This window comes from Dendronephthya gigantea, unplaced genomic scaffold, assembly GCF_004324835.1.
Source record: "Dendronephthya gigantea isolate DGI-Jeju-01 unplaced genomic scaffold, DenGig_1.0 000803F, whole genome shotgun sequence".
Classification (NCBI taxonomy): domain Eukaryota; kingdom Metazoa; phylum Cnidaria; class Anthozoa; order Malacalcyonacea; family Nephtheidae; genus Dendronephthya; species Dendronephthya gigantea.
In genome coordinates this window covers 1-22,732 of record NW_021163813.1, presented here as the reverse complement: position 1 = coordinate 22,732, position 22,732 = coordinate 1, and the positions used below count along the sequence as shown (strand labels likewise).

The window sequence follows — 22,732 nt, the reverse complement described above, 5'->3', positions numbered from 1 at the left end:
GCTTTCTTAAGCCCTCTCCAGTTTTCCTACTGCAGTTTTTGCACCTTCTCCAACTTTTCTCACTCCAGTTTTACTACTCTCACTGTGCTCCTGACTATACGTCCAGGACTAGGAAGTCGTACGCCCCAACTATCAGTGTATGCTATATGAAGTACTATGACTGATAGAAGGATGATGAATATTTTCATACATATCTTCATCCTAAATTGAAATGATCAATGACTATCAATAATTCTATGGAAATTTATATAGATTTTAATACGAAAGATTCAGCTACAATATGTGAAAGAACTCGACGACATTCCCGTGCAAAATTGATGTACACCCAACCTCGTACCCAGGGTAATTTCGCTGTTCTATACTTTCTAAAGACCTAGGTATGAGGATGGTGTACATTATTTTTTTTTTAATTTTAATTTGAAAAATAGCTATAAAAATCTTTTCATGCCATATTGCAAGCCAAGTTGCTCTGAGTGAAAAAAGACCTGTTGGAATCTTCAATCACTATAGTTACCCAGACCAGACACATCCAATGGTGCCGGGAGAATACACGATTTTTGTGAACACGATAACAAACTAGGTTTTAACGCTAGAACGACAGAATTAGTTTTATTTAGTTTCTAAATATTTTTGCCTGGGAGCTGAACCTCAAAAAACTTTTGAAGTATTAAGCGTTTAGGCTATAAATATAAAACTTCAACGAACTATCTAAAATAAAGTATAAAAAGTCGCTATTTTACTTAGACGGAATACACTCAATACAGCACTTTAGGTTCAGGTTCGAGCCGGGCAATTGTTTTTAAAGTCAACCATGAAAATTTTATCAAGTTAGCTTTATTACTTTTTGAGTTTTCGTGCACGAAAGAAAGGGCAATGAGAATTTTAGTTTGCTAAGAAAAACGACGAAAAAGGTTTGCATATATTCATAAAATATAGAGAACAATACAATAGAAAAATGAAACAATATAGAATAAGCAAATAGGCCCCTTTTGTTCGCGTTCGTGATATATTTTCTTGAGATAAAATATTCAAGATCGATTACGGAAACATTTAAGTTTGCATCCCTGGAAATTTTTAAGAGAGGATAAATACATACCCTTATATGCCTATATACCCTTTCTGCACTAACCCTATCACGCCCGAAAAGGAATTTTGAAAGCTCGTTTCGTTTGCGGACGAAGCAAAAAAAACTGTGTAGATTTCGCAATATTAAATGATGGTAATTTGAGGTTAATAAATACATTTCATTACAGATGGTTCGGAGCAAGAAAGATGCTGATGTTTAAGGCTGTTTTTCATCAAGTCGAAATTGACGTGACAATTGCGTGACCGAATACTTCACAAAATGCAGCTAATACACATTTACACAATTGTAAAAATGCGCGGTATATATAGTTACCTCAACTCAACTCTCAAGTCTTTAAAAAGCTGCCAGCTCAATCAAAAAATCTAAAATTAAACAAGATGTCTCTAAAAATAATTCGGTGCACGGCAAATGATTCAGGTTTCCTGATCATCGTTATATTATTACCTTAAATTTCAACAAGAATGAAAAAATTCTTATATTTACCCTGCTTTGTGTAGTCTTCGCAGCTCGAGTTTACTTCAGATACTGTAGAAGGAGAGCGCACCGCCAAACTACAAGTTCAGTGAGGTGCTAGAAGTATATCCTGTTAGAGCGGAAACAACATAAGCATATTTAAATTCATCTGGCAGGGGAAATAAAATGTATAATAATATTGTAGTAACTGGTTCGTCCTACTATCACGCAATCAATATTATAGAATTGAATAGTTAAAAGTAGTAGTGGTTAAACGAGTTGGAGGCCACTGGTTTTGCCAGTGGTTTCCCGTGAATAAACTGGTAGTTATATAGTACTCTAATAATTACCTTATTACGCATTTATTTGGTCCAGGCTTGACTGACATAGGTCTGACCAAACTGCCTTTACTGCCTCTAGTGTAGAATGAAGCTAAGACTAATATCGCTAATGAGATGCTAATGAAGGTTAATCTAATTAATCTAATTAATTACTGGATTGGTTTCATTCGATGCGACCAAAATGCTACTTCCAAAACACGTCCGCCACTGTATTCAGAGGTAGTAAGCGTGGCTAAATTTGATAAGTTGCCTTCACGGGGAATTACCGGATGAATTTTGAACAGTGCTCGATTCGTCCAGCATTCTTCTGTAAACACAAAGAGCCGGTCAAATTTTCTTCCTTTTTTATTGTGTAAACACCTGAACAAGACGAATTTAAGCAAGGTTGAACTGATTGGTCCGACCCCGTGCGTGTGAACGGAGCCTTAAGCTCGTTTTCCACTAGGCGAATTTATTCGTTCGACGTGAACCGATATCTGAAATCCAGTGATGTGATTGGCTTACCAAAAAAATTCGCCGCGATAAAGTAGGATCGCTTCCTACTTTTTATCTGTTCGCGCGAACAAATTCGCCAGTGGAGAACGGGCTTCAGTGAAGAAATATTCCTCCGTTAAAACAGACAGTAAGACGATTTTTTTCATAACGCGTCAATTGCGATATGCATATGTTCATATTAATAACACAATTAACTACCTCAAAATGTTAGATCCCCTGTCTACTAATGTTTCCTCTCTTAACTACAAACGTCACCGCCAGGCTAATCGAATATACCGGAATATAGTATATTCGACCTTGGTCAGGTTGCTCGTGCGGTTAACTCAGAGTCCACTATACTAAACCATACTGATGAGATGACAGAGGCCTGAGCAGACCGAGTGCCTGATCACTCTGTTGCCCGTAACTTTTCCTTGAGTCTAGGTTGAATACGGCGTTTCAAAATGTAATTGGGCACAGTGCCCAAAAACAGGCACTTCCTCCAGCCGTAATACTCAACGACAACGAGGACACTGCGGTTAGCACATTTGACCAACCAAGCAATAAACTATAGCAAAAGGGTTTAGCTGAATGAAATCAACTAATATTATATATCAAATGCCTAGTAGAGAATTTTAAACCGCGGGCTCTGTCTCACATTGCCGGCGTAAAAATGCATGTGCTGTTATCATAGTTGAGCGACCAGCGAGTTCACTGTGAACAACTTAATATTGATAACAATTTCGATCGTGGTTCATTTGTAGCCAGCTTCCAGACGTAAATAAAGATTCATTTGTTCATGTTTATTACGAGTACACAGCAAAAAATTGACCGACACTCTAACACGAACAATCGTTTTTTTTTTCGCAGCATAATTTTTAGAACGCCTTTAAGGTATGATTACTAGATGCTCTAAAATAACAACTAAACTATGATCATTTGCTATTTTGCTTCAATTGATGCATCTCTGCGTTAATCTGCTGACTTACATAACCGCGGTATGCATGGTTAGTGTGTGACAAAAATATCTTATTTGGTGCTTTCTAAAATATTGTGGCACGCAGGCGTAAAAAGAAAAATGACCACACTACCATGTACAAATGCCGTGCCTGTAAATTCTATGCCTAAAGATTAAAAATGAAAATATAATTTTTAAGCGAGTACACAGCATAAAATCATCATGTTAATGCAAATTAAAAAGAGGAGTGAACGATGTTGTGCGTACCCTGTATGTGGACAGTATTGTTAGCAATGGTTGTTGAACCATTAATACTGTTGCAACTTGTTGTAACAAGTAACAACATTGTAACAATACCTTTCATGGGGCGCAGCATACACGCCTAAAAACGATCAGGTTGATGCAACATTGATATGAACAGCATCGAACAATGTTGTGCTGCCCACATTGTTCAGAGTTGTTATCAACTTGGAACAATATTGTTGGAACTGAATCGGGTGTAACAATATTGTTCCAAGTTGATAACAACTCTGAACAATATGGGCAGCACAACATTGTTCGATGTTGATGCAACAACCTGATGAGTTTTTATCCGTGTAACATTGACACTCGACGTCATTGCTCACGACAATCCATTTACGTCATGTAAGATACACTAATGTTACCTTAATTAATATTCCAATATGGCTGCTCGAAATCCCTCGCCTCCACCAATGTCAGAGCAAGAAGCAAACATATTGTATTCCGATAATATTGGTGACACCTTGTTTAGTAAGAAATGGGTTCTTAAAGTTTTATTTAACGCAACTCAGCAGATAAAGAGCGATAATGAAGACTCGATTGTTAAGGATAGTTTGGATTCAGAACTCTGTCAACTTTGGGATATGTCTATGAGTAAGGTACAGTATAGGCTTTAGATAGCAGGTTGACTCGCTTCCAAATCCTTTCATTGATATTAGGATAACTAAGTCCTTGTAATTGATGTTCACTTTCCAGATTAGCAAGTTAATTTTTTTGTATGCTAGACAAGAGTAAGACTTTAATCAATGTACTCCACTCAGTCCACTGTGGTTGTGATCTGTATTTGTGTATCGAGATTGCTCAATATCATTTGTAGAACGAACAAATCAATAAAAGTAGCACACTTTGGCATAGCACTGATGAGTAGTGCAGGTATACAAACCTGTAACGATACAAAAGACCGCGTCCAATTTCATTCTTTAGGATGTAGCGTTATTCCTCCAAGAAGTCAATGGTGTAGATATTTTTCTTGAGATAATTTTGGGATCTACAACCTCAAGATTAACTGTAAGAATTCAAGTTGTACACTTGTGCATTATATTCACTTTGCTGTTGTATTCTGTTATACGGTACTGCTCAGAAGTAAGTTAACAGAACAGAACGCGTTCCAAATTGCGTTCCAATCGCGTTCCATTTTGTTCCAAATGGCGTTCCAATCGCATTCCCTTTCCTTTCAAATTGCGTTCCAAATTGCGTTCCAATCGCGTTCCATTTCGTTCCAAATTGCATTCTAATCGCGTTCCATTTCGTTCCAAATCGCGTTGAATTTGCGTTCGGCTTTTAGCGAAAGTGCGAAACGCGTTGCATCAGTTTCGTCAATTAGCGTCATTACAATCAGTTAGCGTCGATTTATTTTTGTTTACAAATTTATTTACATTTTACACTTCAAAGGGGGAATAATTTCTTTGCAGACAAGTGGTGTAGTTCAGTGATTTTTACCAAAATGTTTTGTCATTCTACGCAACAATAACTTCGACCGTGATCCGAGTCGGTAAACGCTAATCATTCAGAAAAATTCGAAGAAGGAACGCGGTTTCAAATTCAAATATTTCATGGAACGCGTTTGGAACGCATTTTGAAACGCGTTTGGAACGCATTTTGAAACGCGTTTGGAACGCATTTTGAAACGCGTTTGAAACGCATTTTGAAACGCGTTTGGAACGCATTTTGAAACGCGTTTGGAACGCATTTTGAAACGCGTTTGGAACGCATTTTGAAACGCGTTTGGAACGCATTTTGGAACGCGTTTGGAACGCATTTTGAAACGCGTTTGGAACGCATTTTGAAACGCGTTTGGAACGCATTTTGAAACGCGTTTGGAACGCATTTTGAAACGCGTTTGGAACGCATTTTGGAACGTTTTAATATTTCAGAGCAGTAAAATTGAGTATTGTTAAATCAATCATCTTGAACACTCTTATGAACATTTAGGAAATATCAATTGGAATTATGGCAAATATGGCTTGTCAAGAAGATATTTGCAAGGATATTACAAACAGAGAAAAACTAATGTAAGTTATTTAGGCAAAATTTTTGACCCAAATTGATTGAACTTTTTATTTGATTAACAGTTATAAATTTTCTATTGAATATTGGGTAAGCTTTATCCTAATTGACAACCAAAAGCTTGAGATAGTTGATTAATTAATAGAATTTGAATCATTCTGTCCAGTGCTGTGGAAAAGATACCATTCTGACATTTAATGTGTCTTATATTTCAGTGAAGTTATGCTGATAATAATGGATCATCGTGATGCACCTATACTTGTAGAAGTCACAAGGTATATTATTATATGGCATATATTTAGCATATATAGTGTAAATATGTTCCAATATAACAACAAAAATAGATAAACTTTTCCTTGACATTTTGACCTCAGGAAATGTTGAGGAGTCTAACAATCTCTATTTTAGGCAGTTGGTAATCCAATTAATGAGAAGTAAATTGCTACCTCAAATTGTATTTATCTTTATTCTTACATTCCAACAACTATCCAGTTCAAATCATCATAAATCCCCAACTTTAGACTTGTCCATGTGGCGATTTCCAAGAATGAGACACGTGAGAAGTGGATGAGTGCAATACAACATTCAACATTCTTAGAAAACCTAATATTTATATTGGAAAACTCAATGCATGGTAAGACATAACCTTTATTGACTGTAGCATAGTTTATTGACAATTATTATTGTTAAAGGTAAATTTTAGATCCTTCAAAATTTTAGATCCTTCATCCAAATTCCTCACCTCCTCATCTAAGGGTTTTCCATTTATAGTAATCAATAAGTATTGAATAAGTTGTTTGTTGGTTGGCATTTCTTACTGTCAATCAGCCAAATGGTACCTAGCTGGAACTTAAGACTTACAAGGTGTACTAAATTTTAATCTAATGCTGACCTAATTCTTGGCAAGTTACCTTTGCCTGTAATGCACTCGTATAAAGCTGGCGTTTCCTAGCGTGTCTATGATAGTGTAGCTAAACAATATGAATTTGCTCAAACTCTATGCAATTATATACGTGCATGCTGGCTGATCGGGACTTGAATATGTTTTTGGGCCTAACCGATCGACATGCCAGTCATACCTCAATAGAAATGAACCTTGATGCGAATCGAAATAAAAATATTAAAAACCTAACGCTAGGAGATAAGAAGAAGCCGTGAGAAGGTGAAGACAATAATTGATATGAAATGAATAGTAGCCTACTGATTAAACGTGACGCATGCTCCCTGTAAGAAGGTAAAAAAGAGAATAGCGGAAAGAGCCAGACGAGTGTGTTATTATGTTTGTTATGGGGAATTCTTGTGACGCATCTCATGGTATTAAATCATTTAATGTGGGTGTGTTGTCACTCTTTACCTCTCCTTCGATAGCGAGCTGAATGACTTTGCTCCATTTTTAATTATTTTATTTCTAATACGACATGTCTTCAAGTGTTATGTAGTAGCAAGCTGTGTTTTATTGCGAAACGACCTTAAAACTCTTCTCGTCCCAAATATACATGTCTCGCACATAAAGTGTTCGCACATCGTAAAAGTATACAGTGCTGCATGTACACAGCCAGAAACTATGTTGATCTCCATATTGACTATATAGCTAGCTACCATAGTTTTTTCTTCATCTCTGTTGACATAAAATACCTTTTGTTTATTCTTTATTCTGTTTATTTTGCAGATGAACTATTATTAAATTGTAGCCTGTTATTATCGTCGTTGTTGACATACAATAAAACTTTGTTGGAAATCATTGACAAAGAGAAACTGGCTAAAGCCGTAGTAGAAGCCATTCAACAAACGAAGTAAGAGATTTTTTATATAGTGTTAATCTGAGTTACCAACCGGACATGCAAGCTAAAATATTAGCTTGACCCCAGTGGAAATTAAACCCGCGAGTATTGGTTTTGTAGTTCATCGCTCTAGCAACTGAGATACCAATTAACAGTTCGAATGATTATATCACATTTCGGAACTCAATCCGTAAGTCCCTCTATAAAGAGTTTAACACGGAGTAGTAGCCTATTTATTTATATAGAGTATATATTTATTCCTTCGGCAAGCAGGGACGACTCCAAGAAAACTCGTGAAAATTTGTTGTATATACAAGAAATCTTAGTAGAGAAAGAGTGAACAAGTTTTGCGGTTGAACATGCTGCTTAAATGAACAAGTATCATCGTTGCACATATCACCATGACGAGAATTTTTGTTTGATGGCTAATTCCTGGTGTTCCTGCAATCATTGACCATCATGATGTCATCCAATAGTGAATAGTCTATTTGTGCAGAAATATTTTACCACTCCAATCACAGCTTGCTAGTAAACTCGGAATGATTGGGCTCCATGCAACATCCATACAAGGTTGGGAATCTAAGGAATAATTCTTTATAATGTTCGACGCACGATAGTTGTAAATATACACTAAACCATCAGAAGAACCAGTTGCTATAAGACAACCATCTGGACTGATGTCGATACCAATATGGTAGCCTGACACCTGCAAGAAACATATGAAATTAGTGCAAGACAAACCATCCATGCAGACAAACTTTTCCTAATTTTTGATTTTTATCAATTTCTAATATCCGCCGGTTATTTGTCAAGACGAATCTCAAATACGGTATACATCTTGTATAACATACGCTATGTCCTTCATATCTCTTGTATTTGTTGAGCTTATAAGGAGGTTTTTGTGAGAAAACAGCGATATATCCTGCGTTACATTGCGCCAAAAACACGCTGTCATTTGGATGAATCTGTAGGGCAGTGCAAGTGTAGGCTTCCTGAAAATGAAGAATAATATTTGTAACAATTTACTCATGCATCATGCATAGAAAAGTTAGATATAAATTTTTAACCTGGAAAACCTGGTTTGACAAAACTGTCGATGTTTTGTAGTCCCAAACCATTATTCCTTTATCTGTTGAATTTCGCCTGGAAATCTCAGCAGCTGAAATAAAACTTTGTCCATCCGGTAGGAAAGCCAAGTCTTGTATTTGACCAAAGAAGGACTTGTATCTGCAAATAAACTATTTTTGTGCCAGTATTAAAGTCGCAATATTGATCGTAAAAACGGCCAAATAGGTACGCAAGCATAGTACGCAAGGAAGCCAACTGCTGTTGATAAACATGCATCATCATCTTAGGACGAACGTATTCGCAGCAGAAGCTTTTCGTTCAAATCAGAGCTATAAATTGGCTGTATTTTTAACGCATGCAATATCTTGAGCAGAAAGTCATTTTCAAACGCAGAAAAAAGCGAGTTTACATGACTTCGAAATGTATTTGAGAAACAATTTAGAAACCTGTTGTGTTCTAAGATCCCAGGAAAATATTCCATCGTTGGATGTCCCTGACAGGTACATATTGGGATCTGACGGGTGATACAGGACACACGACACAAATGAATTGTGTTTGTTTGCAGAAACCTCCTTTCCTGCAATAAAGGACGTGTTCATTACCTATTTCTGATATGCATGTTTGCAGTGCAGCCAGTTCTCTACAAGATGATCTCCAGATGCACGCACGTGCATGTCGCACGTACATCATATTTATTCCATTTGCCTTTATTTTAATACAGATAGCTTATTAGTAACCTTTTAGCTATAAATAAATGCATAACGAAGTAATTTATTAGTTATTACAATCATACCAGAACTAACATCAATTATTCTTGTGTACTTGTCATATCCACCACTCAATATTTTTAATCCATCATCACTCCATTTTGCGTCTTTCACGGCTTGTGTATGAAAATTAACTTCTCTCAAGCAAGATGGCTTGCTTTCAACATTCCATACTTTCACAAGACCATCCATTGATGCCGACAGCAAGAAATCCTGGAAACTTGGATTCCACGAAATTTTGTTAATTGGTCCTTGGTGCGCATCAAAATTAACAAATCTTTTTTCTGGAGCGTGATAATGTAGAATATTTTCCTTCGAGAATGATTTTGCTCTCTTGAAAAATGCGTTAGAAAAGTCGTTTTTGTCTTTTCCATGCTTTTCACACTCAATTTTTGCCCGTTTTGCTTTCGGTATGTAAGGCATAATCATATCCCCTCCAATTGTACCCCGATTTACTTTGGTGACAATTTCACTAGAATTACGCTGTCGTGAACTCTGAACATGATCTTGTGAATGATAAGGCTGTTGTAAATCTTTGTGATGTTTACTGGGATCAAGCGGTTGTGAATCCTTAATACGATCTTCACTAGGATTAAGCGGCTGTGAATCCTTAATACGATCTTCACTAAGATTAAGCTGTTGTGAATCCTTAATACAATCTTCACTTGCATTCGGCTGTGGTGAGATTTGCAAATGATTTTGTCGATGATCAGGATCTTCATCTTCTGAATATGTGTAAGAAGCAATAATGGCGTCCATCGTTACCTTTAACAAGAATATTCGTTATAATAGCCAGAAAATGATTGATCAGGAATTGCGTTATCAGTAGAGGCGTTGATGATTCATGTTTTTTCTAGTGGGGGAGGGGGTGTGGTGGTCACGCCGTTTTTATTAGAGGCATTGATCAGGATTCAGGAATCACGTTTTTGTAGCGGAAGAGGAGGGGGGGTGTGTCAGGTATTGAATTAGATGATTGATCAAGTGTTGTAAATTCCAAGGTCACTCAGTGTTCTGCAATATGTAAAGAGAGTTGTTCAGGGGTTTATTAATTTATTGCATCATAAAATTCTCATTACTTTTGGTGGGTAAATTCCCAACATATGTACAATTAATTCAAACAAATAATTATATTTTAAATAATTTATATTTATGTACATTTTAAATTTTAACTCATATTATTAAAACTGCTTTTAAATAATGTATATTTGAAGATTTTTTTGATAATTTATTACTATATTGTTTACATACAATATATGGCATTCAATTATTATTTAAAAGCCTTTTTTGGGTGTATGGTTTCAGTTTTAGAGAGCATTTCGAGTGATTTTGTTGGATGACGAAAGAAACGTCTAACTTTACCTTACTAAATTAGTCAATTATATACTCAAATACTAGAATTTCTCTTCTGGAATGATTTGGTTAACAGTACGTGTTCAAAATGATATCTGTCATTAAGTAGGTTTTTTTCATTCATTTTTTCGTTTTCTTGGCATTTTGTTTGATTTTCTCGTCATTTGACTCATTTCCAATATTATATACATGTGTAAGGAAATGAAAATCAGTCGGTGAATATTGTAGTGAAAAAAAAACTTATTTAGTGCTTGATCATTTGACATTTAACCTCTCATCGTCAATATTGACAATACTTATATTCAGAGGTTATAAGACTTGATAGATGTAAAATAAAATAAACTGAAAGTTATCATAAAGAAATTAGAAATATTATTAGTATTTCAAAATTTTAAGCATAAAAAAAATTGTCTAGATCCTGCATAGTTGACAACGCCCTTTTAAAAAGTCGTTGTTCTGGTAAAGTATACTCTTAGATTCATAAACAAATTTTCTTTTGTTACATTTTCGCAATACAGATATTGTGCAAGTTCCAAATCTCAGCGGAGAATGGGGTCATTTTCTAATTTACCCTAAAACTGAAAGAGAAATGTTGATGCCTCACTAGTCATATATGCACTAGAGCTTTGGTGTTCCCTGGTGTAGTGCTGTATTGACAGGCATACCCAATCAATAAATTAAAATGGTAAAAAATGTACCTTTTTACCAGAAGTACCCACAATTTATGCATTCTGATTGGATTACTAACAGTGTAAACAAATTTGCTGATTGGTCTGAAACAAAATTCCTTTATGTTGTCTTGGTGTTCATGATGCCACAAAAACATTTAGCCTAAACATACTGTTTGCATATCAATAAAGCATTAAACAGTGTCACAAAGTGTACTTTAGTATGAAAATTGTATGTAAATCATAGTACAATGATTCTACTTTGCTTGGTGCAATTCTTTCTCAATTCTTTCTAAGTGAATGGTGCTAGGTACTGTTCCTGCCAAAGGCCAGAGGAAGCCCAAAAATAATAATTCTCCTTAGCTATTAGACTCCAGAAAGAGAAGCATTAGTCTAAATTTCATCAAGTATTGTCAGTGTGGTCATCTCACCATCTTAAAATTACTGAATTTTTTAATCTTTATTACAGGGTAGTAATCACTTTGGACTAGATAGGTGTAGTCTAAAATCAATTTTAAATTATTTCTAATGATGTTAACATGTCAATTGCAAACTAGAGGAATTATGTACTGTACGAGGTATTGTGCTTGGCAACCTTATTTTCAACACAAATACGTGCTTCACTATCAAAATGTCAATCCAGAGGCAAAATTAATGGTTATCACAGGTCATGTATCTTTGAGATTTGAGAAGGACAGAAGGTATGATTTTTTAATAATAATTGACTGGACAGTATCTACTCACCTATAATTTGAACTCATGAATGTTTGAGGATGAAATTTAAAAAAAGAAAATTAAATATATGATAAATTAAATTTGGTATTGGTACAATAATATATCGTTTATATTTATATACACACAACATACACATTGCACACTGAGCTAGCAATATTCTGGACAAATAGTGCCATGAACTAGTATAACTAGATGAACTAGTTTACCCATTAGGTAGGGATGCTGCCATTACTTCTGAAATTTTGGCAAAGGAAGAGTTGTCACCAGGTGATTATTGAGTTTTGCTACTTGCATAATAATTATTTGGGTATTTACCCTAGTTTTTTCCACTGATTAAGAAATCATATTCACGCTTTGATGTGACACACTCCTCCAGTCCATAGAAGCTTTTGTCATAGGCAGCCCAATATCGAATGGTTTTTTTCGGAAGTAAAAATGTACACTTTGATGAAATTCACACATATTTATTTATATGCTTATATACTTGAATCCTGTTAATTACAACGGGCGACTTGCGTGTCTGACAAAGCAATGTAGGTAGTTATTATATATTATACTATGCTTTTGTGTAAAAGGTATTTTAAAAACTGATTAGAGTACGGCGCGTCAGTTGTCACTAAATGTTGTTCAACAATTGGACTGCAGAGTTGCAAAAAGAGTTCAACTTTCCTCCGGTAGGATTTCAAGTTTTGAAAACATCCTCAAAATGACGTTACGTCACTGAGTCAAGTGGCAACCAGCATAAAGAAATATTTGTTTTTTTGGTTCATGCATTTGATCAATTAGATTGTTCAACTTTGAACTTTCCTCACAAACCTCTTTTAAAGAAAACCTTCCTCCGGGTGGCACCGCGTACCCGCAGCTTTTTTGCAACTCAGAATTGAGGTATTAATATACAGGAGAAAGTCTCGAAGAGACTAAAAAACTGACGACGAAACACTCGCGTTTTGGGGGTTGTGGTTAATAATTCCCCCATTTATATTATTGAACATTATTTCGATACATAGTTATAATTTTTCAACATTGTTTTTATATTACACAGTATTCATAGGTTTGAGTAAATTTATACATCCAAGACACACAATGTGAAAATGGCGAAAAACGTTTTATACATAATTATTTTCTATACATATATCTCATTACATTATTTTAATAGTTTCCTCGTTAAAAACTATAAAAGATTTACGTGTTCGTTCTTATTCATTTCGTAAGATTTAGTTCACACCGTCACACGACGTTGTCATATTGAGATTTCGTCTGAAATTAAAGAGAGCGAGGTCGTCTTCTAATAAACAGTTTCATGAAGATTCATCGTCATCAATTTGCATTTCACAAGTTTTCTCACTTTCCAAATTTTTGCTGTGTGCTTCAGCTTTCTGTCGCAGGTTTGCAATACTTAAGTTTCTTACTTCATCATCGTTTTCTTCATCTTTTCCAGTTTTTTCTGCATGTCCTGCTTTCTTATACATTCCAAGCAACCATCTCGCAGATGTTGCATCAGCCAAATGTGGTGGGAGCGGTAGAGAATGTCGTACCATCGCACCATACAGACCATATTCCGCCATGATTGATGTGTTACCCCAAACCTTTTCCTTTTTACGCCATTTTGCACGACGATTTTGAAACCAAACCTGCAATGAAATAAACAGTTTTCAGACTACTTAGACACACACAGCTATTTCACGATAACACCAGACTTAATAACATATAGCGTTATATAAACTCAGCTTAGAATTAAAACAAGGCATATTGTGTGAAAAGATGGACAGCTAGTTCATTGAAAACAGAATTACATACGACTGAATGACGTTATTTAAATTATTAATATTTTATGCAATATTATTTGTAAGTTAATACACGCGATACACGCGTAATACCAAAGTAGGCTGTATAAATAAGGTGAGCCATTAAAAAAGTCTTTACATAAGTCATATTATTATTGGCGGCTTGTCAGCGGTTATTAACATCACAGTATCACACTTAATTAATATTTTGTGAATAACTAGACTGTTATATTTAGCGCCAATTTGCTTTCATGAACAATACTTGCGGCGTTTTTTTCTTAAGATCACCCTAATCATCCATAAAACATTAGTATTTTACATTACATATATCAATACAGCTAGCTTCAGTTAGTTGTATGTAGAATTATCAATACAGCTAGCTTCAGTTAGTTGTATGTAGAATTATCAATACAGCTATCTTCAGTTAGTTGTATGTAGAATTATCAATACCGCTAGCTTCAGTTAGTTGTATGTAGAATTATCAATACAGCTAGCTTTAGTTAGTTGTATGTATAGAATGCTAAAACCCGAAAGCTTAATTCGTAAACTGGAATTAGGAAAAGTTACCCCCATTTTATACACACAGTCACGGGGGAAAGTGTACAATTTAACAAATTATTCAAGTTAAAATGTAACGAAGAATATAAATGTAGGAAGAGTAGATACTTATTCAGTCTCGAAAACGTCTGCTTGTAAGTTTATAATATCTGAGAATATTATTGTGCATGCATGACTTTATATTTTTGAAGATTATTTTGGTTAAGATAATGTGATAAGCCTTTGTATGATGCGACGCTGCTCATTTTATTTTCCTGATGAATTTTTAGGTGCCATCTTGTTCACAAGAAAGAAAACGTCTTCTGTTTATAATTAGACCATTGAATGCTAGAAATTCACGCCAAACTACTGCAGTAGTTTGGAAGTTATTTCAATTGAAAATGTACAGAATATTGGATTCAAATAAATCTTTGGGTGGTTGGTTTGACGCGAGCCCTCGATGTATTCATAAATGTGCAAATTATGGTTCATCAAAGAGCACCTGCATGTAACGACATCAATTTTGCATAAACTTTAATTAAAGACATTGAAGATAAATTACCCGAGCAAGCTTACACTTAATGAACACAACTAAATATTATATTACTCGATCAATTTTAGTTATTACATATACCTCAGCAGCATGTTAAAACATAACAAAAACGTTTTCTTAAGATGCGTGGAAAGACATAAAATGTCTCATAATAAGCTATTTCAAAGCGAACGCAGGTGCAGTTTTTCTAGACTACTTCGTTCGTCCAAGACTGGCAATTAAGCTACAAAATTTGCCGATGTTTGTCAAGGCTAAGTGTAGTTAATCCATAATTGAAAGTCATTTTGTTAACCGTTATCTTTCAAAATTAAAAGTTTCGTTGTTTTTGAAAATATAAAGTAGCAAAGTAGCTGCATGTATTGAACGAAAATATAAAGAAATGTAGAAGATATGGTAATTGACATGGCACTATAGATGAAATAGTGCTTCAAATAACAAAATACTAATTATTAGCACTCCTTTATCCTCTGTATACTCAGGCAAAATGCCTGCATGTGTATAATGTTACTGATTCTCCAGCATATACTAATTCTGAATTCTATTTTCCTTACTAATAATGAATTTCGTTTTTCCGCAGCAGGTAAAACTATACCCTCGACACACGATGTAATAGTAAGGTACAGTTACTATATTCATTTGTATGTTCCTAAAAGAAATTGTGGGAAACTATTGGATTGCATGCAAGCTATTCACTACTATACGCGGGTATCTATACAGACTATAGATAGAAACAACATATAGTCTAATCACGCCATATTGTTAAGGCAAACACGCAGGTTATCAGCACAATTTAGAAATTTATACTGATTGCATGTGTATTGTACACAAAGTTTAGTGCAGCCATTAAAGAAAAGGGAATAAAACAAGGATAAAATATGACCATGCAAATGTTATGTTTTAGCGTACCTGTATTCTATCTTCACTCAAGCTTGTCTTGTTGGAGAGAGCTTCTCTGGCATACACGTCAGGGTAATGACTTTCTTTAAAAGCATTCTCTAATTCTTCTAATTGCTGACTTGTGAATATTGTTCGATGTCGGCGTTTCTTTTGTTTTTTAGTGGTGTTCAATGGTGGGGGTAATTTGTCCGAGAAATAGGTCGGGTTCATACGATCCAATTGCATGAAACTTGTGAAGTGACTCGTACTCCAATCTAGAAATACAACATCTAATATTACCTGGAGAATTGATTCATGTGACCAATATGGCTAAATACTAGGATAAATAAAAGGTTTGTGAAAGATCTCAGTCAACATGAAACGTTTTTATAAAGTTTCCGCAGTCAAGAAATAACCAGAACGAATGTCAAATCGGAACTCGGCTTGTCTTTGCATGCGCACTGCTCGTTCATGGCTGTTATGTCGTTGACCTTGCAATGTATGCGTTTAATGGAAATAAAAGTTACAGTTTTATCAAAGCAACGAAATATGCGGTCATCATATAAAACGTCAAGTTTTTTAATTTGAAACTGAGTTAGAAATTTTCTGCAGGTGAAATACGAATAAATATTCACGGCTATGTGATTATGAACTCTATCCTTATAATACCTGATATAAAATTTTGTACAAAAATATTTCGTAATTTAAACTTCACTGTATCAAATACGCCTGGATGATCCCAAAAGACAACTTGTACTAACTTAATTTAAAATAATGTCATGAAAATATTCAAGAGGACCACGAAGTGTATCAGTGTAAACATTATTAAGGCTAGGCATTATTTTGCATTTTTGGTTCAAAGTTTATAGTTTAAAGGAACCAACCAACATTTTTAACGCTCTTTTTCAATAATGTGTTGGGGAAGTGCAAATATTTAAGACAGGTCAAGTATAACTTCATGATTTACAATATTCAATCTACCCTCACTCTTTCGTCTTTATATAGTTTCGTGATATCAATGCATGCTTGCATAAGCATGCAACAATGATATGAACCGAGCTCTTCGCTTTCTTCTTGAAAAGTGGACTAGATATCTATATACCCTACTGAGCTATATGATCTTATATCCATTAGTGACATTATAGACTATTATCTTGTAGGGAAGAAAATAAGCTAATGGGAAAATGCCATGCACCTTAACCGTATTTAATATACATGCATACCGATGAGAATAAAGCAAAAGCCTTATTCATGCATAAGCCAATAATATATATCAATGTATAGCTGAAAACAAGTTGAAATTTTCAATACAATATAAGACATGCAGTATAGTTGTCTTCCAATTATATTAACGTTAACACGCAGCTTATGGGAGTTCAGAGAATTCAATAAAACGTGTCTTCTTACCTAAATGTGTCGCCGTTGGACTTCCAGGCTCGATCTTTATAACGGTGTCTGTGTTTGAAAAGTGGTTGTTTTCACTATACAAGTCAGGTTTCTCTTGTGTTTTGTCCAGGCCAAGAATATCTTGAATTGAAAATGAATGTGACGAAGTGGTTTTATTTTGCGATTGTCGACATTCTACGTTATTCTCGTTGTTCCCAACACGGGCCATTTTAATATATTATTTAGTTTCTGACCTGCCAGAAGAGTATTTGGCGCTAGTCCACCGTCTAATGACTTTGTGAGCTTCCTAATCTGTTTTTTATCTCGCGTTGTGAATGTAATTAGCCATTGTATGGAAACAGCAATAATCGTGAAATAATTGGAGAAACAGTGGGCAGGTGCATAGATCGTTATTCTCTGCATGGAAGACAGTTCATATATTTCTTAATTACACTTCTTATTATTAGCTTTATTACAAAATAATAACCCAAATTCGTTGAAACTTCAACAAGCTAAGAATGATCCTCATCCAAGTTATTTTATTATAAGATATTTAACACGCGAAACAAAAAGGAAAAGTTTTAACAAAAACATTCAGGCTGTTTACATAATGACTTTAAAATGACGCAAGTATTAAGAAATGGACATCTGCTCTCTAGTTTTTACATCTAATATTTTGGAAACACTTGCTTGAAAGTTTGAAGGTATAGGTTTTATTTTAAAGGCATCGCAATGTATAAATCATTTTATGAAAAAGAGAGCATCGTATATATCAGTTCTGCACTTGCAGGGAAGCTACAATTCAAAATGTATTTCTGTATAATGAGAATGTTGATTAAATGCCGTTTAAAAACTCATTAGAGACAACAAGATATTAAACTGGCATATTGATCTAACAAACGAGCAGCTCATTAACAACTACCTATAGCTCTAGCATAGCGGGAAGACTGGATGTCAACAATAGCTCATGACGCTGTCATTTAACATGCAAATATTAGAAATACATCAACCAATAGTAAAACTTGACGGCACCTGTCCTCTTGACAATACTTGAAATAAACTGCAGAACTCTTTGTAATAGCTTTGCCGTTACAATGAACTTTGAAACATCACTTTCTTTCACCTAATTTCGCTAATAGTCTTATTTTGGACCTTGAAAATTTTATGAAAAATTTCAGTAATCAATATAGTTCTTTACTTTAGTTAAATTGCAGAAAAACACAAAATTTCTACTTAAAATATCTGTTGTGCATGACGCGAAGACAAGATTCTAAATAAACCAGCTGAGACACCTCGAAAATTGCCGAAAATAAACATTTTCCGAGACGAATATCAGCATGAATGTTTATTTGGTAAAATTTTCAAACTCAGCTTGGCCAAAAAAAGGTAATTATCGCTTTATTTGATGCGAAATTCCCGCGTATTCATTTATAGCATATTGCGTTGTGGTACTGCATGATTTGATCCGCATTTCCAAAGTCCAGTGAGGAAAAATCCAGTGACGTGCGCGCCTTACCGTGCATGAGATGCATACATAGGCTACAGCCATAAGACATATAATCTTTCAATTTCCGTTTACAATTGAGATCTAGTTAATGTAAAAGCAAAACCTTCCTTGCCTTTATTAACCAAACTTTAAACAAATATGATTAAAAATTGGAACGCGCGGGATCAAGACTGGTCATTAAAGGACAGAGATGGAGAAGCAGAAGATATGTCAATGCATGTATGTAGACGTGTCCTTTAATTATCACTCTAAAATCTATGTCGGTTTTTGTACACAAATGTTTGTAATTGCAAGGAATTTTATCTCAACCGGCTTATTAATAAAAATATTCAAATCTATACAGGAAAAGTCGGCGTATAATGACTCGACAAGGGGACTTTTTGAAATGAAAGTATAAATTAGATCCAATTATGTTGAGCTTGGCAGAATATATAATATAAGCCTGAAAGTTGTATTGTAATTAGCAATCGTTTGAAGGCAGGTGAAATTCGAAGCGGTAAAATGAACATGCTTTGTTGTGATAATCACCAACTGACTGTTTCTCAAAGAAATATCCTACGAATTTTAATATCCTGAACTGATGACGTTGAGACTGTTTTAAGATCAAGTAACAATATACAACTGCATCTATTTGAGGCATGCATGTTTTCACTTCAGTGTGGATATATAAGTAAGCAGTGTGTCACTGAAGAAGAATATATTTATATATATATATATATATGCGTAAAGCTTCAGATGTATGGGCGATTAAATACATATAGTTGTAGGAAACAATTTGTTTTTAAAGTATACGATATTTCATGAAGTCTCTGTCGGCTCCCAGCATGCATGATCATGCAGGACAAGTTTTGGGCATAAACTTACATTGATATTGGACGCTGATGTAAAATTTTCTTTTACCGATCTAATTCAAATGAAGTATAAAAATCAGTGTATAAGAAATAGCTTTTATGGTCAAACTAGGAACAATTCGCTATAAAAGCGGGATGGGGATAAAGATGTGTGTAGCTGCCAACTTTGACTTCCCGTTATAGTGGAGTAAGAGTTAGAAAACGAGTCTAATAACTCGCGACCTCGCGGTTAATGCGGTCGACCTATGAGTATTGGAATTGTATATATATTATATAATATATATATTATATTATATATATATTATATAATATATATATATATATTATATTATATAGTCTTCCTTTCCCCCAACAGTTAAACATATTTTGATAACCGCTTTATAGTCAATGAATACATGGGAGTTTTGGCTGTTGAAGTTAAAGTTGCACCTGTGCCTTTTTAGCAGTTTTTAATTAAAGATAATTTGAAAACGATTAAAATTAAAAAGTAAAAAAGTGTCGTCTTACATGCATGCTTCAATATTTAACCAATAAATCCAACGCTGTATGATGTAAATATATATATTTGTTAATAAAGGAAACATTTGCCGGGTCATGCAACATGTTTTCACAACAGCTCGAAATTTCTTTCTCTTTCAACCAGGAAATCTCTTCAACATAATTATATACGTGCACAATATTTTTCTTAGGCGAACTGCACACTGCATGCATGATCATATATACATTAATATATATATATATATATATAGCTATATATATCCCGGCTGCACTGTGCCCCTGTTCACGTGCATGTGCTGTGCGCTTGCATGGCTTTGTTGTAACACATATTAGACCTCATTGAAATCTGTGTGAGCCTGCATGTGAGGGCAGTATACTGCATGTTCCTGCATGCGACTTCAGTGATGTTATAATATATAAATGATAAGTTGTTGATCGTTTAAACAAAACATTAATTGAATGCATATAATCATGCATGCATCTATATATTGCTTCTTCAAAATAATTTTCCATATGAGTATTCAAACCTGATATAGCCTATGAAGTATTACTGCATGAACATGCATGCACCTCAGTCGGAGTATTCCAAATTCAGTGCTAAAGCACAATCGAAGTATATACCAACATATACAAGTATATATATGGATATCGATATCATTTTCTTCTAATTGGAAGTTAGCTATACAAAAATTTTTCGTTTATGACAGCATGCTAGGCATTTCTTTTATTTGAGAAAATATTCTTGGACTTAGCTGCTTGTTGGCGTGAAATCACTGGCTATTTTATATGCATGCAAGAATTATAACAATTAAAATAACCTTGCTAAAGTATTCATTTTCTGGCTCTGTTAAATTTACGGTAGCTGCCTTAGCCAGTAACTTCCCCCATGCCAATATATACCATATTTCAAAATTAAGTCTGCTAACAATTGTATAGTTGTTCATTAAGTTTTTTTAATAATCTTATGGGCAAATAATTTTGCCGGAAATTTGCGAATCATCCATATAAATAATTCTTAAACTTAATGAAACATAATAATATAGTGGCCTTAATAAAACATTTCCTCTTTATTACTTATTAAATAATTTAAATTACCGATACAGCAATAAAATATTGGTTAGTATGTGTAATAAATCAGTTAAACGAACGGAATCATTGACACCAAAGAATTAAAAGCGGTTACTCTTTCATCCCAGCATGCATAATATTAATTGGAAAAATGTTCATATATATTTATATGAGTATACGAAGCAATATTTTTATATCTTCTCTATCTGTAGTATGGTATTGCGCACTCTCTAGTATTTCGTAATCCAAAGGACATTTATATTTACCATATATTATATAGCTATATATACAGCTATATTATATATTATTAAACTCTTCTAAAAAAATAAAAGAGACGGTCGCCAAAAAGCTGCACCTTGACATACCCCACACACACCCCCCCTATTATAATATTGACGGGTGATATCTTTTTGAATACGTTTTCATTCTTAATGGTGTACAAATTGTAATAAGCATGATATGTATAATGATATATATAACTGATGCATTTATTTTACACAAAAAACTGCCTCTTGTGAAATTATGCCCCAGCTAAATATCGAATTATGTTTTAAAAACAATTTAACGTATAAAGGTAATCACAGTTACACGAAACAACTTTCAACATCAACTCGCAACACAATGCAACAATAAGCGATTGGTTCATTAATCAATCTCCGATGCCATGCAAGCCGACTTGTCAGACTGTAGCTTCTGTTGTTCTACCACAGGAGTTGATAGTTTATAGTTCTGAATTTTAACTCTTTAATTGTTGAACATATATATAGTTTCTCGTTTTAGTATTCGCGGTTGTAAAAGAGCGTCAATTACTTATAAAATTACGTAAGATGAGGCCTGGACTTCAAAAGGACCGCGATTTTTTGAGCTGATTTGTTTTTGTGTTCGTTACTTTTAAATTTAAAAGAGATGATGAGAGTAGTGGACTATAGTGGTAGTGCGTGGTTGACGACCTTACTTAGTTAGTTTCCTGTAAAAAATGATTTAGCTAAACAAGCCAGCTAGTATTTAACTACTTTAACAGAAGTCAAATAGATTCGTATATAATAACGTTACGCTACATAAGAAAAAATATAGATTTCTCTGCCTAAATAACTGCCGAAATATCTGCCTAACTATATTGCCATCGACCTATAAAGTAACAATCTGAGCCATGCAATTATCTGATGAACCAGCCACTCTATCTAAATGAATATCTGACTGGCTTACCATCTTACAAACCATTATTATCTGCCAATAAACCAACCATTTTAAGTAACCAAATTTGACTAATTAACCAGTCCACCTAAATCTCACACCAACCACATAATTAAGGTGGCTCAATACAGTTTTCAAAAATTCCATCGTTCATCACATTGCACGTTCAAACAAGGCCTTTTACGATTTATTCTAGCGATATATTGGGGGTTTTATATATTTTGGTGTCTCTACTTTTGAATCGTATTAGTTTTAGTAACAAATTGTCCAAAATGACCTAGTGCCTCGGATAGTTGGAAAAGAAGCACGGTGACCCCCAATTTTTTCTCGTGCATTATTTTACTTGGAAGAAAAACTAACAATTAGCAAAATATAAGTAAAGCTTGGTTTTAGCACGAAGTTCTGATTGTTATTGCACTTTATGCAAATTAACCGTAATATTGCTGTTTAGTCTCTTTTTCTGCCGACACCCAACGTCAGTTTGGTGGA

General features: G+C 34.4%; 3 protein-coding genes and 1 long non-coding RNA gene across 6 annotated transcripts; 1 reads left to right on the top strand and 3 right to left on the bottom strand.

The window, feature by feature from the left end:
• Nucleotides 1-75: 75 nt before the first annotated feature.
• LOC114544481 lies at nt 76-1,648 on the bottom strand. The gene is made up of 3 exons (XR_003690441.1): nt 1,571-1,648; nt 1,400-1,449; nt 76-201 (listed from the first exon to the last, which is right to left on the bottom strand). It is a non-coding gene; the product is annotated as an uncharacterized LOC114544481 (long non-coding RNA).
• Nucleotides 1,649-4,004: 2,356 nt separating this feature from the next.
• LOC114544480 (protein saal1-like) lies at nt 4,005-7,761 on the top strand. Of its 2 annotated transcripts, none has more exons than XM_028563109.1 (7): nt 4,005-4,212; nt 4,538-4,621; nt 5,546-5,625; nt 5,836-5,895; nt 6,142-6,254; nt 7,290-7,413; nt 7,675-7,761. In XM_028563109.1, exons 1-7 carry the CDS (start codon nt 4,027-4,029, stop codon nt 7,739-7,741), a joined length of 714 nt encoding a protein of 237 aa, XP_028418910.1. In that variant the 5' UTR covers nt 4,005-4,026; the 3' UTR covers nt 7,742-7,761. The 2 variants fall into 2 exon arrangements, with proteins under 2 accessions (XP_028418910.1, XP_028418911.1); XM_028563110.1 differs by having other exon boundaries at nt 7,647-7,723.
• Nucleotides 7,762-7,863: 102 nt separating this feature from the next.
• Nucleotides 7,864-12,094, bottom strand: LOC114544478 (WD repeat-containing protein 25-like). Of its 2 annotated transcripts, none has more exons than XM_028563107.1 (6): nt 11,999-12,094; nt 9,263-10,247; nt 8,916-9,046; nt 8,469-8,639; nt 8,253-8,393; nt 7,864-8,107 (listed from the first exon to the last, which is right to left on the bottom strand). In XM_028563107.1, exons 2-6 carry the CDS (start codon nt 9,993-9,995, stop codon nt 7,886-7,888), a joined length of 1,398 nt encoding a protein of 465 aa, XP_028418908.1. In that variant the 5' UTR covers nt 9,996-10,247; nt 11,999-12,094; the 3' UTR covers nt 7,864-7,885. The 2 variants fall into 2 exon arrangements, with proteins under 2 accessions (XP_028418908.1, XP_028418909.1); XM_028563108.1 differs by having other exon boundaries at nt 9,263-10,001.
• A 602-nt stretch (nt 12,095-12,696) lies between these two features.
• LOC114544477 (visual system homeobox 2-like) lies at nt 12,697-17,399 on the bottom strand. The gene is made up of 3 exons (XM_028563106.1): nt 17,147-17,399; nt 15,770-16,014; nt 12,697-13,620 (listed from the first exon to the last, which is right to left on the bottom strand). Exons 1-3 carry the CDS (start codon nt 17,352-17,354, stop codon nt 13,288-13,290), a joined length of 786 nt encoding a protein of 261 aa, XP_028418907.1. The 5' UTR covers nt 17,355-17,399; the 3' UTR covers nt 12,697-13,287.
• Between the last annotated feature and the right edge of the window lie 5,333 nt (nt 17,400-22,732).